The 16867-nt window shown below is 37.3% G+C and overlaps 1 protein-coding gene across 1 annotated transcript; it reads right to left on the reverse strand.

The window, feature by feature from the left end:
- Window positions 1-6880: 6880 nt before the first annotated feature.
- On the reverse strand, window positions 6881-11698 carry aqp3a (aquaporin 3a). Its single transcript, XM_082169324.1, has 6 exons — window positions 11509-11698; window positions 9148-9274; window positions 8873-9010; window positions 8656-8780; window positions 7857-8074; window positions 6881-7739 (listed from the first exon to the last, which is right to left on the reverse strand). Exons 1-6 carry the CDS (start codon window positions 11614-11616, stop codon window positions 7565-7567), a joined length of 891 nt encoding a protein of 296 aa, XP_082025450.1. The 5' UTR covers window positions 11617-11698; the 3' UTR covers window positions 6881-7564.
- Between the last annotated feature and the right edge of the window lie 5169 nt (window positions 11699-16867).

A 16867-nucleotide genomic window follows, 5' to 3' on the forward strand; every position in this document is an offset into this window, starting at 1 on the left:
GCCTCTGCTGAGGGTGTCCTGTGATAAAAGGCCGAAACATCCAATGAGACGGTGGTACACAACTGATGATGTGTTGTTTTGGTGCGAAGATCCACCTAATAAGATTTCTTAAACATGTACTGTGGTAGTGCTGAATCGTTCAAGGCCAGTGCTGTGCTGAATCGTTAGGGATTGTAATGTGTGTGTGTGTGTGTGTGTGTGTGTGTGTGTGTGTGTGTGTGTGTGTGTGTGTGTGTGTGTGTGTGTGTGTGTGTGTGTGTGTGTGTGTGTGTGTGTGTGTGTGTGTGTGTGTGTGTGTGTGTGTGTGTGTGTGTGTGTGTGTGTGTGTGTGTGTGTGTGTGTGTGTGTGTGTAAATTTGAAGCATATACATACAAAACAACAACAACAAAAAATCTACAAAACATACAATAAAAACTATTTTCCCCATGTTTTTCTAAATAAATGCCTCTAAAAGGATTTTAAACCTTTGCAGCACAATAAGACAGCCTACAGAGATACGGCCTATAGAGTGTGAAAGCTGCATTCCACCGCAATGCCGTGGTACTCTGGCACTGTGGTTGTAATTGTATGTTATGCATTTAAGCATATTGGCAACAATCACAGTCATAACAATTTTTTGTTGAGTTGTATTAAAACTTTATAAGATAAGACTTGACTGGGCAAGTGATAAGGTGTGATAGCTTTTTGAAAGCAGGCGTGTATTTGAGCAGGTTGCATAAATAAATGTAAAAAAAAAAAAAAAAAAATGTGTGTGTGTGTGTTTGTGTTTGTTGGTTTTGTTTTATTATCATTATCATTTTGTTACAACAAATACTATAGATATATTTGGATTGTGGCCAGGTCATTGTTGAACCATGACAGATGCAGACACCTTCCAGAGAAAATATATCTTAAAATGGCCATCTTAATGCATTATACCATTGAATGTATATCTTACATCTCCATTGTTCTGTTATCATTGCTTTAGATTTCAATTTAGTGTGCTGCTATGCAAATAAACTAAAAACGCAACCGCTACAATCTTGAGTGTTTTAGTCCCTGTGACAACTGTCCCTGAAATACCAGTATTTATAAATAATCTTACATATGTTTCCCAACAAATGTGTTGCAGAATTCAAAAAGTGCAACATACTGTAGAGCACAAGCTCTCTGCTCTCAAATATAGGTATCATATAATATATGTTACACACGTGAGACAGGGCCATAGAAAATGCATGTAATTGTCTTTGTATAAGCAGAGGCTCTCCCATAGGATATCTATCAGGATAAAAGAGGATGTCCGCACCCGATTCACTGATTGAGCATGATTGAGCTCCTATCTCTTTCTGTCATCCTCTTTCCATTGGCGGTGCATTTGTATCTCCGATCACAACCTTTTCTGTCCTCCAAGAAGCATGCAGTTATGGAAATTAGTCATAATTGTCATGTGCACCAACTGCACGTTTGCTTCATTAAAATGCACCAGGGAGCTGAAATAATGAGGGATGATCAGATAGTTCCTTACAAAAGATTTGTTTAATTTGGCTAAAGTCCCTTAACGAAGTCAAATAGACAAAACACTATGTGCAGAGCATCTAAATGATGCTCTGTTTTGTAAGGAATGTACAGTAAAAGTGCATCTTAATTATCATGTAGGAAAGTTTTGATTTGTGGTCATCTTTTTCCCCCCCCTTTTTTCTAAGGAACTCTGAAACAACAATAGGTCATTGTTTGAGGATGAACACAAAAGGTCATAAATGAAAAAGAGGCATTGTTCACATTAGAACACAGTTAAAGCCACAAAATCTGAAAAGCCAATGTAAGGCCAACATACAATATGATAGTCAGATCAACATTGCTGACGACAGTTGTCTTGTAGATCATTTAAACTATGAAAAGGTGGTCATATTTGTAACAGATAAACCATGTCTTGTGGAGGAAAAAAAACTGAACTGTTACCCTTACACCAAAGGACCTTGTTTGTATAAAATAATTGTCATGTTACCAGCGGATAGGAAAATACTTTAAAGGCATTCTGACAAGTTATTTTGATGTATCGGAGAAGAAAAGGAGATTGATTTCTACCTTTTGGTTGTTGTAAGGTAATCAGTGGTTGTGCACACTGAAAATTTGAGTCATTTAGACATGTTTTAAATCATCTTGTGCGGGATACAATTCACATAATTTTGATTATTATTTGCTAAAATATGCTATATTATTTATTATTATTATTATTGTATCAATGCTTTAATCAGCTATAGGCCTACTGAAAAATGACAGAGCGCTCCTGCTAAAAAATAAAATACCAGAGATTTCAAATCAGGTACAGGTGTTACGATCTAATCGCAGTTTTTTTTTGGAAAACATCTGAAAAAAGTGTTATCAGTATGGATTCCTCTCAGCTTGTTTTTCCACATGTGGGCAGCATATGGGTTGGCAGCATTTTAAAGGTATCTGGGAGCTGTGATGTTTTAGCTCCCAGCTAAAGAAGCATTGACCCTTTACAAAGCATTTCTTCAGGCACTTTTGGTGCATCACAACAGGAAACAACATAGTAAACTTGGGAATGTGCTTTACAAGTACTTGTGGACCTCAAAGAGTGCGACTAAATCATGACCTGTACATTTTGCATTGAAAGCTCATGTTTGTTTGAGAATATTGTAGAGGTACACTCTAAAACATAGCCTACTGTTTCACTAAGGTAAAAAATAAAATAAATGTAATCCCTCACAAACTACGCACATACTGTAAAGATGAAAAGACATAATGTTCTTTTGGACATCACATGTGGTACTGAGGCCAGTGATTATAACTCCAGCTGTTAAGTCTTTCAAGAGGATTTTCACATAAATTACAAGTTTCTGTGAAGAAAAAGAAAAAGAAAAAAAGACGAGGCATCCTCCCATTGGGCGTTTTATTAGAACCACTCACGATCTTAGTTGAGGTCTACGCTGTCTCAGGTTACAAAACAGTCTTAAGCTGCAGAAAGAAGATAATTTATTGTTTAGATAATTTTACCAAACTGGAAACCAAAAAACAAATTCTTTCTGCATTTTCCATGCCCGCCATTGTGGGAAATGTTTGGCTATTGTACACAGGAAATGTATTCGGACTAGGGCATCGGCCTACACTGTAATTGCTAAGTAGATTCCTGTTTACGTAAGAACCCCACACCCAAGGACAATACTTTGTGTTATCAAGCAAAATGTTCATAAAACAATCCAAACATCGCGAAAGCCCTGATATAACTGCAGATTTCACGCCACATTAAAGTTGGCATGCATTCCCTAAACGCAAGTTTACCTGTGCCGTACCCAACATGAAACTCGTGTTCGGAGACCTCCATGCAGGTGTGTGGGCTCTAAGCCAGCGCTGGATGCCAGTACAATAAGATAAGCTTTATGGAGTCTAAACAGGGCGCATGTTTTGTCATGGTACTTGTTCAACTTGTTTCCATCATCTTGTATCCAAACTTGTTTGTTTCCCACATCTTGTTTCCAAACTTGTTTGTTTCCCACATCTTGTTTCCAAACTTGTTTGAGTGGAAACTAAGACAGGAGCTGTCGCAGGGAAGTGGTCTTTTTCGCTGAAAAATGAAACCAGTATCTGAAAGTGCCTCAGGCACAAAGAAGCAATCTGTGCTAATGTACCCAAAGGAGAAAAAGGACGCAATGGTAAGGGAGTCACATTTATTCAAAAGAGAGGGTTTTGTAAAGGTGCAATATGAGCTGGCTGAGAAGATTTCCTGATTTATATCTGACTTGAATGTATGTATATCAAAAAAACATGTAGCCTATGTGGATGATTAATAAAGTTCAGGTTTACATACCGTTCATTTAAAAAAAGAATAAAAAAAAAGAAATGGATACTATCTTGAAAAACATACCATGGTTTCCACAATAATATTACATAGCACAACTGTTTTCAACATTGATAATAATAAGAAATGTTGGAATAAATTCTGAAGAATGACACTGAAGACTGGAGTAATGACCGCTGAAAATTCAGCTTTTCCATCACAGGAATTAATAAAAATACATTATAAAATATATTACAATAGAAAACAGTCATTTTAAATTGTAATAATGTATCAAATTAATACAGTTTTTACTGAAATGCAGCCTTGGTGAGAATAAGGCACTTCTTTCAAAAAAGAAAGCCATAAACTTTCGAACGGTAGTAATCACATTCAGGAGAAAGGAAAATGAAATCTCTTGAGTTCCTGACAATCTTGTATCGTCTTGTCCTTCTGATTCCAGCAACTCCTGCCTAGTTAGGTTTCGGTTCAGGGTCGAGCTCCAGACATTCATGCTCCATGTTTTGTCTTCTGTTGTGAGCACACGGCTTGAGTGTTTGTTCCCTCAGCATGTGCTATGGTCGTGTATGTTTTTGTTGGGCACCCGGCTTGTGAGTTTTCATTGGACGTGCTCCTGTATTGTCATGATGTTTGGTGTGAGGCACATGGCTTCCCTTACATTTGTTTCTATGTGCCATGTGCTTCCCTGTCTAATGTGACTCCACCTGTTATTTTGTTATTAGTTCATTTGCCACGTTACCCTTCTCATTTGCTTTCCCATTTATTCTCTCTGCATTATCTGTGTTGTGCCAGTTTGTCGTCTAACGTTCCAGTGTGTAGTGTTACCCATGTTTTCAGTCCTTCCCTGCCTTGCCTTACTGTGCGAGTTTTTATTTTGTTTTTAAAATGAAATAAAAAGCCCATAGAACTCTGTGCATGAATCCTCCTCATTCCCTCAACCACAATGTGACACATCAATCCACAAGCTTGGATAAATGCACCAATTTAAAGTGTAGAGAAGGCTGGTCTTCCTTTGTTTTGAAATTGCTTTTAGAAATGTAACTAAAGTGAGTTATTGCTCTGTCAACAACCCTGTGTTGTTAGCAACAATTTGTTTTTGTAGGGTTCTGGGAAAAAAAGCAGGGATAATAAATAATATAATTGAGGTCTGAGAACTTTAACCTGGCGTGTTGTGGCTTGGTTGAAGCTATTGTAGTCTTCTAGTTCACTTTTAAAGATTGTTTTCTTTCTTGAAGGTGGAATGTATTATATTATAACTTGCACACACCCAGATGTTCTCCCAATAAACTTAACCCATCCCACTGGTCACAATTGTGACCACAATTTTTCCTTGCATATTTTAGTGTGAAATTGAAAAGTAACTCATATTATGAAGCACATGTTCATATATAATGAAAATGTAAGATGTCTATATGAGTTTACGGCAGATCTAACATGATTGGTTGGTTTGGTTATGTGACCACACACATTTATTTCCTGGTGCTGCCATCTTAACGGATGGATAACATCAAAGCTCAGAAAGGACAGATAAGAAAACGAAGTTCCTTTTTGAATAGCTCATACATTTTTTGCACATATCATCATTAAAGGGTTATCTATACATACACATTGAAATTAAATGAATACATGCTTTATTCTGTTGTCAAACTGCAGATAAATGAAGACGGTTACAATTGTGACCAGTGGTATAACACAGGGAGTCTATGTTCCCCATGTGTAATTCTGTGTTATTTTTATGAACTCTCTTTCAGACTGACTTTAAGTCAAGTTTTGGATTTACTTTACACTGATGATCCAGAGCCTGCAATTTGTAATATAGCAGTGGTCCCTAAGATAGAGAAGGATGCAATAGAAAGCGACTGTGATAGCGATGCATCTGACATGGATTTTACTGGTGACTCAGCTCACATACCATCAAGAATTTTGAATTCTACTGCAGAACTGTTTGGATCTGATCATTTTGAGGAAATTGAACCTGAATGCGAGGACCAACCAAAACTCACAATTCAAACAAGAAATAGACAAAACAACTTGAAGCTGCTTCATTATCTGTTTTGCCATCTCCAGATGCTTCTACTACCACCATACCAGTGCCCTTGGCAGAAAACACCCCTGCTCAGCTGATTAAAAGTAAAAAAAAAATTGTTTGCAATAATTCCACTGTTGTCTTTAGGAAGGTGATATCTAATCTATGAGTTACATGAGTTCCACACAAGCACACTGTTGTGACTGTTGATTGATAATTTTTGTGATGATTTCTTGTTTTTAATGAATTGTTACATGTTCCTTGGCATTGTTACATGTTTTCTACCATATGCTCATATTTAATCATTTGTTTTAATTTATTATTTTATTTCTGTAAGGTTTTTTCATTTTCATTTTGTTTCATTTTGAAAAATGAATGTAAAGTATTTTGTGTCATTTATAATGATTACATTCTAAGCAATTTCCTATAATTTGTTATTTTATTATAATTTTATTAAAATATTTGTGCCATGCTGCTGCATATTGCTATTTTGTCATTTTTGAAACTGAGGCAGACAATGGTTACCTATTTGTTCATCGAATAAAACACTTCAACAGTTTAATCCAGTCTTTAAACTAATTTCTGGAGATTTTTTATTTATTTATATACACCATAGACTTAGTGTAACAATTGTGACCAGAGATAAAACTCATTTTTTCATAGACTTTTCAAATATTTATTTTACATTATTGACATTGATTGTTTAATATACTTACAAATACCACACAAACTCATATATGTCATCTCTGGGAACATTTTGGGATTAAATGGGTTAATATGAATGTGAACCTGAGAGACTGGTAATGTTCTTACTCTTTTGTATACTTTAAGACTCCAGTGGTCCATACCTATTGTGTCATAAGGCCTTAACTAGGCTTGTTTAATTCATCTTGCGATGTTTTTGATAATGACTGGCTTTGGCATTTTTTGAACTAATATAGAATAACACCAACAACCCCTGGAGGAGTACATGAATGAGCACATCCCTAAAGACAAAGGAACGACAAAGGGCGGTTTCAACTAAACATAAAAATGACAAAACTTCACAGTGTGAGACTTCTTTTAAAACAAAAACCTTTATTAATATAACAATAAATTGCTTTAAAATATTCAATCACAATTACATTGGTTAGGAAACTAACAGATACAGAAGAGGATGATGATACTAGTCTAAAGACTGTAATGTCATGATGCAATTGTCAGGATTACTACACGACTGTAACATGTTTCCTAAAATGCATACGTTAAGTTGCAATCCCTAAAATGTAATAGGAAAAAGCTTTAAATGAAGATGAGAATAAAAAATATTTACACTGGAAAAAAAAGAAAAAAAGAAAAAAAAAAGAAAGAAAGCTAAGTATTGTACCTGTTTTTAGTAGAACTACTACTAGATGAACTACACAACATTGTTACTAACTTTTCAAATACAGTGAATTAATATAATTCGTGTTGCTGAAGAAACACCTTTTTCCCTTCTGGAGGATGTGTGAAAAAAAAGAAGAAAAAAAGAATCATTGTTATAAAAAAAAAAGAATAACAACAATGTTTGATGGAACAATTAACAAAAGTTTGAAATCTAGAAATGTTCAGCATTTAAAGTCCATTTGATGGCCTGCAAGACAATCAGAATCCGCTCTGAAACAGAAGAGGAAGTCTTGTGTGGTACAAGACATATTCACTGAACCCAGAGACTCATAAGCAGAAAGCTTATGGTACGGAGGACTGATGGAATTCACGCAGATCAATCCTTGCTGGTGACGTCATTAAGTTTCAAAGACTCTTCCCTAGCTTTATCCTTCTTGTCCCGTGCCTCTCCCTCCACGTGCCACCCCACCATTAGCTGGTACACAATCACACCAATAATGGATCCCAGGAAGGGGGCGAAGATGGGCACCAAAAACCAACACTGTCTGGTACTTTTGCAAAACAAAATAGAAAGTTTCATTAGTTTTTAATGACAGAAGCAAAAACTTGAAAAGCGTTGCACAGTACATAATATGTTCATGTTATGGGAATTAAATGTATACACTTACGTAAAGACTTCACCACCCCAACCAGCCATGGCGGTGAAAAGACGAGGCCCGAAATCCCTAGCTGGGTTAACTGCATAACCAGAATTGAAGCCCATGGAGAGTCCAATGACAAGAATGCTGAACCCCACCGTGAAGGCCTCAAGACCTTGGGGGATCGGGTTGTTGTAGGGGTCCACAATGGCCAGGATGCAGACAATAAGAGATGCAGTGCCTATCACCTGTGAAGATGGTTATATTTATGGTTTATGTACAAAAATATATAAGATAATAAAAATAATATATTCATTATACTTTACGGAACCCCCTAAGGCAGGGGTGTCAATCCTGCTCCTGGAGGGCCAGTGTCCTGCAAAGTTTAGCTCCAACCCCTATTAAACACACCTGAACCAGCTAATCAAGGTCTCACTAGGCATCCTACAAACTTCCAAGCAGGAGTGTTGAGACAAGTTGGAGCTAAACTCTGCAAGACAGTGGCCCTCCAGGACCGAGTTTGGATACCCCTGTCCTACTGAAACATGGGGATGGTAAAAAAAATGTTTTGCTTGAAAAACTTTTCCTTGCATTTGTTTATTTTTACCTTCACTATGTGCCCTTAGGTGATGGACTAATTTACATCTAATATTCTATTTTCATTATTTTTAAAGGCATGTAATTTCATAGTCGTGCCCTGTAATTATATAAAGACTATATAATTGAAATATTTACAAATAAAAATGTAGTCATTACAGAGGGTGTCTTTGATGGTTTAATGAGAGATTTTATAATTCGTTTAAGTTAGTTACAAGCTGCAGTTACTGACCTGGTCAAAGAATCCATTTAAGATGGTGAGATGAGGGTTGGGGTATGTAGCAAAAATCCCAGCAGTGGCTTTTGGCCCAGTTACAAGCAACAGATTTGATTCTCCAGCAAACTCATACATTGCATCTAAAAAAAATAAAAAATTATAAAGTGTCAGAAAAGATAAACATGATTTACACTTTTGACAAGAAAGAACATTGATATTGCGTAACATGTACCATGGTATTCAGCAAAGATAATTGCGGCACCCAAGAAGGATCCAATTGTTTGAAACAGAAAGTACACAGGGAACTTTCTCCATTTTTCACGTCCCAAGAGGCAGAGAGCAAATGTAACTGCTGGATTTAAATGTCCGCCTAAAGGTAAAAAAGAAAAGAAAAGTTCTCTCATCCAAAAAGTTAATCCACAAAGAATCTTTTATAAAAACTCAGTCCTGTTTTTATAGCCATGCACAACAACAGCTTAAGATGCAATTTTAGAGGAGTTTGCCTACCTGACACCTGGCCGCAAACCAAGATTCCAAGGGTAGCGGCAAACCCAAAAGCAAGGTTTATAGTGAGAAAGCGTCCGTGAGATCCTTCACTTAGTATCACTTGAGCCACTGCACCACAGCCAAACATCTGTGAATGATGTGAAATAAGAACATGCGTTAATTACGGTTTGAAAAACCACACATTGTTTCAAGCGTGCCATTTCTTTCAGCACTATGAATAATCATTTTACCATCTAAGAGTAGGCCTTTCAAAGCATTCAAATTGTGAGCCACAACATATACTTTAAACTGGTGATGAGAATAGCAGGTTGCAGTTTCAAACTCTGCTAAAAATAAAATAAGTATTCCCTTTCGTTGAAACACTACAAATCTATAGTGACTTTGGTCTGCACATTTTCACATAGAACATTTCAGACAGGTCATTACAAGTCCTTTCTGACAGAGAGCAATTACAAGTTGCTGTTCAGACTTGTGGCTGAAGTTTCCATTTGACAGGTCACCTCAGTGTGAATAAATACCTGTGGCATTATATCATATTATCAGAATCAAGCTAAGGCTATACTAAAGTCATGTAATTGCCAGGAAGCATTGAAGAGCTTTCATAAGTTTAAATCTCCGCAACAATGTCAACACAGGCATAAAAATGGCATCTCACAAAACCAATTTATCACTTAAGCGTGGCCACAAAAGTATTTCCTTTTGTTTTCAGTTATGACAGTTCAATGCTAATACATTTCCTTGTGTTATTCATTTTTATTTAACCTTTTTTTCTTCACAGTAAGCCTATTGTGTAACCAAAGAGAAATGGTTCCTGTTTCTGCTCTGGGAAGAACGTTTGCAGATAAAGTCAATATTACAATTCTGACCTTCACAGACAAAGACCGTGTTCACAGTAACTTGAACATCGAATACCTTTTGCCACACAGCAAACATCACACCTGTTGAGTGTTCCAGTTATCGCATGACCTCTCTATTCAAGTATTATCTCTCATATAACCCCGGGCCACCTTAAAAGCAAACTACGAGTGTAATTCTTGAAATAAGTTTTTACTAAAGTGCTTGTTAAATCACATAATTGCCTTGAGAGCATTTTGTAGCAGCAGTTTGGTGTCAATGTGCTCTTTAACAAGAGTCATATTTCATACCCCTCATGTGACTGTCATTCACAAACAGCCCTGATCTCTTACAGCGGCGGTTTCTTATAGTCTCCCACGTGTGGTGCATTTACCAGACATCCTGTTTATCACAATGTTTGAGAACATTTCTGTGACTGTAAAAAACTGGTGGTGAATTGTGGGTCTGTCAAGTTAATAATATATATTTTTTTTTTTTATCCTGGTGAATATCTAAATATCTAGACACTAAATATGGTTTCATTAATGTCAAACCTTTCCAAAATATAGATTTTACATGTTTAGGATAAGAACAAATTAATCCTTGTTATTGGTGTGGCAAATGCACTCTGATGATATTGGCTTGAAGCCTTGAGATGATTCATTAAACCTCAACATAGGTTGTTTCTCACGCGCGGATTGTGGTATTATAATGAAAGTGATGAAACAAGTGCTATTCATCGAAAGCTTTGGTATGCGCTTCTTTCCTGATACAAGCTGCATTACTTAGTTCTTATGTGCGCCGTTTGTCACAGAGAAAATTGCCTGAAAATATATATTGAAAATACTTTTTTTTTGCTGTTTATCATGCATGTTAAGAGCATTTGTTTTTCTCACGAACAGGACTAAGATTATATCTACCCTTCTTTCTTGTCTATTTGCAAATGACTTCCTTTAAGTATAGTTCCTCAGGGCATATTTATCATTCATATGTACTTTCAATAAAATACAATGCAGTACACTTCCTTTATTGGTTCACCGTGTATGCTTCAATTGTTAAAAAAATTTGAACAGAATTTTAATTTTTTAGTACATTTTGAACTGTCTTTTGGACTGAAGACCAGTTGCAGTAAACTAAAACATGCTAATATAAGATTTGTGTAAGACTCCACACCACTGTGTGCACAATAGTACAGATTTAAATGCTAATTTGCATTAATCTATCATTCAGTTAATTGCTTAAGGAAAATTTGAGTTCTTGCATGTGCTAAAGTGCCCATTAGACCCTGACTTTTTCATCAATCTGAGTGAGAAGAGCAAGAGTGTGCAATTCCACAGCTGATGCTCTACATGTAACATTGCACTAAAAAATAAATCTTATATTACAGATTATGTGAGACATAAACATGCTGTTTCAGACCATTTGACTAACTGCATTTCTATTAACTTCTACCGACCTCACCTTTGATACTATTACTACTGATGTTGTGATTAAGTGACTAAATTATGATTAAGGAGAAATACCCACCACCAGGATGAGAGTTCCCAAGCACTCAGCCAATCCCTGGCGCAGCAGCTTGTTGCGGATATGGAAAGTATGTGCAAGCTTATCCAGCATGGCCTTCTGCCAACCCATCTTTCAGCCGGGTGTTGATGTCTTCCTCTGACTGTGTGAAAAAAAACTGTATGTCCTCAAAGACGTATACTCATGTGAAGGCCAGGGCTCTGCTCTTATAGCCACGATGGACCAGGACCAGCCCTTCATGGCCTGCCCCCTTACACACTTCTTTATCTCACACACACACACACACTCACCTATACACCATATTAACTCCCTCGATCCCTCCCTGTATTATTCATATATGCTCACACCCCTTCACACGGCATTCCTGTGCTGTTCCTTTCTATTATAGAACAGGTTCTTCTTTCTTCTTTTTTTTCTTCCCTTTCTCTCACATTGATGTATTTTTTAAACTTCATCACCCACTATTAAGGCTTTTGGTTTAAAAGTGAGCCTGTGTGTAACATTTTAGAAGTATTTTTGTCTAATCTCTAAAGTGATATGGCCAGTGGTAGGAGAGGAGTTTCATTTTGAGTTAACATAAAGCATGACTAAGGCTCTGGCTCCAGGAACGGGCAGGGTCACTTGCTAAGTAGTATGATTCATAAAATAAATCTGTTACCAATGATGCTGATTAGGCACTAATTAATCTAAAAACAATCATTATATTGAAAGATTGTTTTATATATATATTTCCAATTAGGCCATACATATTCTGATATTACTTAAACAGCAGAACATGAGAATTCTTTTGACTTAATTTCTAGATTTTTCCATTAATTGTGACAGAATGTTTACTTATACTAACTAACAATTTTATAGACTGTGCCAAATTTCTGAATAAATGGGGGGAAAATCAAACAAATAGAAAGTGTAGTTTACCTCAAAATTACGTGTTCAGCAGATGGCAGTAATATCTTCAATACAGCTGTTGAGAAAAAAAGAAAAAAAAACGAATTAATAAAAAATAAATCTAGCCTACATAATATTAACTTTTATGTGTGCAATCTTACACATCTAATAATGAATTAGTCACACTGTGGATCAAATAGCCAAGGCTATTTTCTAAATGTCAAATAATGTTCATTATATACACCTTTTATGCATTAAAATGTATTCAATTGCCTGTCTGTAATTATCAAGCGTAGCGTTAGTTCTGGCAGGTCATGTAAGTCAAGCTCACATCAGCTGACTCTCTGCTGATGCACATCTACCTATAGGAATAAGATGCCTATCACAGCAATCATAAGCTCCTTCAGTATAATCAGCAGCTATCGTGTTTGTCAGGAGCTAATAACCCTCCTCCATGCCCAGCTCCTCCTCTCGTCCAGTCAGGATTTGGCATTCTGATTCCCCTTTGAATCAGACTAAATTCTGGAATTATGTTGTCCATTAAAATATTGACATTAATGATATCTGCAATACATTCATGTTGGTTCTGTTCTGTTTACCCTAAGGGGGGTTATCGCTGCTCTCCCTGCTCTTATCCACGCTACTGCATGGATGCACAGGGAGTTCTCGCCCAGAACGGAACCATACCGCCAATCCTAACTGTCTGCTAACTGTCAATCGTATTTGACGATAGTGGTCCTGACAGAAATGACGCATACTAACCATGTTGCACAGGAGCCCTACTAAACTCCCTGATATCAGTTTTTTTTAGTTGTATCACTCTTTAGTTGTTTCATTTAAAAAGAAAGTAACTATAGATTTAAAGAAACTCGTTATCAAGGCATTTGCTATAAGGTTGTAATTTGAAAGGATTTTGTAGCTTGCCCAACTTAATATCTGCAATCGGTCTGTACCCATTCATTCTGTTTTGATTCTGTTGGCTATAGCACATTTTCCTACACAGAATTCTGAAAGATAAAAAGTGTCAAAGCTACTGCAGTCCTAGACAAGTCAATCTGGTTAGACTGTGCTATATATACACTTGAATTAGGGATGTGATGTGATGGTGAGGAAATTTTCCAACTGCTTAATCGAAGTGTGACGACACCGGTAATACTGGTATTACCAGGGGGTGGGTTTCGGGCAGCAATTGCTTGAATGATGGGTTCATTATTATTATTAATGAAAAGCACAATAGCAAAAACAGTACAATGACAAAATTGCTTATTATTACCAAAACTCAACCTGTTACCAGGGCTCAACCTGTGCAGAGCACATGTATGCCCTTTTTTGCCAGTGGCGTAAGTTTGTTTTAAAAAGTGTGTGGGGGGTGTATTCTTGAAAGAGCATTGTCATAAATCAGATGTACAATAACATTACGATGTCCAGCAATCGTAATAATATTTAATTATTAATATTTAAATAGTACATTGGGTTTGACTTTTCGTTTACTGAGGTCTAATATTTGTTGTTAGTGGCGAGACTTTTCACGTGAATAAATAGATAGATCCGACTATTTCAGATGTGTATTTAAATGGTCCAGTGGCAGAACTTTTACCAAGCGTGTCAGAGGTTCTGGGTTCTAAACCACACTCGTATAGACCTTATGTGCCAGAGAAACGAGGACGCCGCCATCTTTAGAATATTGTCTTTTAACTTCCGTTTTTTCGGTCGCTCTGTATATTTCTATGGCATTTGAACAGCAACATTGGATTTCACTGCTGTATTTTCACTGAATAGTTTAAGCAGTTAGTGTTTTCTTGTGAGATAACTGGTGAATAAGTGTAGCAAAAAGGCTAACTTAGTTGCTGATTTTGAACTGAGTGAAATTTATAAAATGTCTACATTTGTACCTTTACAATATATGTGACTAATGATCATTGAATGATCATTGAATTTATGAACAGAAACTGATACAAGATATGCACCCCTGTAAAGGTACAAATTGCAAGTCCATGCAAGCCAGCATACGGAATCCTGTCCAAATGGGGGAAACTTCCGAAGTGATCAAGATTTACAGTATAAGAATAACACTTCAGCTCCTTATGAAATTGGGATGGAATAATGAGCTACATACCGTCCTGTTATTTTTTTTTTTTTACTTTGCTCATGTGCATAGATAGTGCTTCTAAGACTTTGCACTGTAGGGCAATGAGTGCAATCAGTGCATTGTAGAGCAATTTGGGAGACAGTTTGTTTACTGTCTAAAGGGAGGGCTGTGACAGGCTGGAACAAGCTAAAAAAAATTCAAACCGTAGTGTATCCAGACACAGCAGGTGTGGCCTGGGGCGCGGGAAGATTGCTGGAAGATAACGAAGCGAACGACACCGGAAACCAGACACGGTAAAATTACAAATGGCCACACTATTCTTACCTGAAAAATAAGTTGGATAAAACAAGTCAAACCTCCACGAAGCAAGCGTTTGAATTTTTGAATAGATAGATAAGAAATAGTAAGTTTAAAATATTCTGGTTGACCACTCAGCGGGAGTTTTTCAAGGCGACCAGAATGTTACTTTATGGTTTCCATGGTGACGAGTCATTGCTTGTCACGTGACTCACCGCAGCAACAACAGAGCTGAATGAATGATGATCTGCCTTTATGTCATTTTTCCTTTTTTATTCAAAATATTCACAAATTTGTTAGCTGTGGCGTGAAATATCTGATATTCCGATTGTCAAATATATGCAAGTGGAAGTCTTTTGTTGTTTAAACACCTTATAACGATCGCGTTAGTTGAGCTGCATGCGCGATGGGCGCCGCCATGTTAGTTTGTGCCGCAGTTCAGAGAATCGGATCTGTTGGATTTACAACACATGAATTCAACCACTTCTCCCGAAATACATAAAAGTAAGTGGCTGGTGAACTGGGAGAAGAATGGAGTACGTTAAACTTTAAAGTTACTTACACAATGTGTATCTGATATGAATAAAACGTGTCTAATTATAATGGAAATTATTATTATTGCCTCTTCCATAGACATCAGTGTGTATTTTACAAGCTCTTAATGTATTGGTACTTTTTAGTACTTATGTGAATTTATATGTCTGAAACCTAAAATAAACATTATGTGGTTGAAAACACTGAAAAGTTGTGATATATGACAGCTCTGAGTGCGCCTGTGACTGTCTCTGGCTCAGCGCCAGCCAACGCCCGAAAGCACATTTGAATTTAGCAGTTGATCACGTAATGCACTGACCGTTCTAATGTGATCGTATGCTCCAGGGACCAGCCTACGCCGCCTTCACACTGGCAATTGAAATCAGCTCCGATACGGCTTCGAAACGACCGGAAGTTATTCATTTCCTATGGAGATTCGCAGACCGCATGCGAATGGGTCCGAACAAGTGCGGTGCGAAAAAAATCGTGTCCGTTGGTAATTCGGATGCTTTAAAAAAATTGAACTCTTGCGAAAGGCTACCGAGTACCGACAATTCCAGCGGAAGTTAGCGTTGCTATGGTACTGATAAACAAACCTGAATTCTTAAAGGGTTAGTTCACCCAAAAATGAAAATTCTGTCAGTAATTACTCACCCTCATGTTGTTCCAATCATGTAAGACTTTCGTTCATCTTCGGATCACAAATTAAGATATTTTTGATTAAATCTGAGAGCTATCTCACTCCTCCATAGGCTTCCAGAGGGACCGAAACTCGCCGGCCCAGAAAGTCAGTGAAGAAAATGTTGAAATAGTCCAAGTGACTACAGTGGCTCTACATTAAGTTTATCATGCGACGACAATACTTTTTGTGCGAAAAAACAACAAAAATAACGACTTTATTCAACTATTAGTGTTCTTCAATGTGGGCCTCTGACGAGAGTTCACGGGAGCGCCACGACGCATGCGCGAGAACTGAGATTACGGCGTTCTTCTTCTACTACTACTTGTTACTGGCTGCTCACTCCTTAGGAGTATTATCGCCATCTACTGTACAAGATGACGTCCCGACAGCGATATTTTTTTTCACAGGATGGTAGGGGAAGACTCATGAATATTCATTAGGGAAGTCATCCCTGATTGGTCTTAACCCCAGTGACGGGTAGGTTTAGGGCGGGGTTAGGGGTAGGTCATCAGACCCCCAGTGGCGGGTAGGTTTAGGGGTGGGGTTAGGGGTAGGTCATCAGACCAATCAGGGATGACTTCCCTAATGAAAATTCATGAGTCTTCCCCTACCATCCTGTGAAAAACAATATCGCGTCCCGACATTGCCGGGAGCGCAAAACGGTCTGTTTTTACAAGCAGCTGAAGACGCGCGCTGTATGTAAAACTGTATTCGTAAATATGTCCGCAGATTTCGATGTAGATGAAGATTTTTTTTTTTTTTTAACCAACCATACTTATTTGAACCAGAATACACAGACATTGAACTACAAGAGATGGAAGATGCTGCAACACAACCGCAGTCTGCTTCTGAAAGACAGAGAGCATTGGACA

Source organism: Leuciscus leuciscus (assembly GCF_965113295.1).
Source record: "Leuciscus leuciscus genome assembly, chromosome: 5".
NCBI classification, from domain to species: domain Eukaryota; kingdom Metazoa; phylum Chordata; class Actinopteri; order Cypriniformes; family Leuciscidae; genus Leuciscus; species Leuciscus leuciscus.

Bases quoted from the DNA above. Each gene is read 5' to 3' on its own strand.
- aqp3a (XM_082169324.1), bottom strand. From the start codon at position 11,616: ATGGGTTGGCAGAAGGCCATGCTGGATAAGCTTGCACATACTTTCCAT. The intron at 9,275-11,508 runs GTGGGTATTTCT...CATCATTCACAG, and splicing joins TGGGAACTCTCATCCTGGTG to ATGTTTGGCTGTGGTGCAGT. The intron at 8,075-8,655 runs GTCAGTAACTGC...CCATCTTCACAG, and splicing joins TAAATGGATTCTTTGACCAG to GTGATAGGCACTGCATCTCT.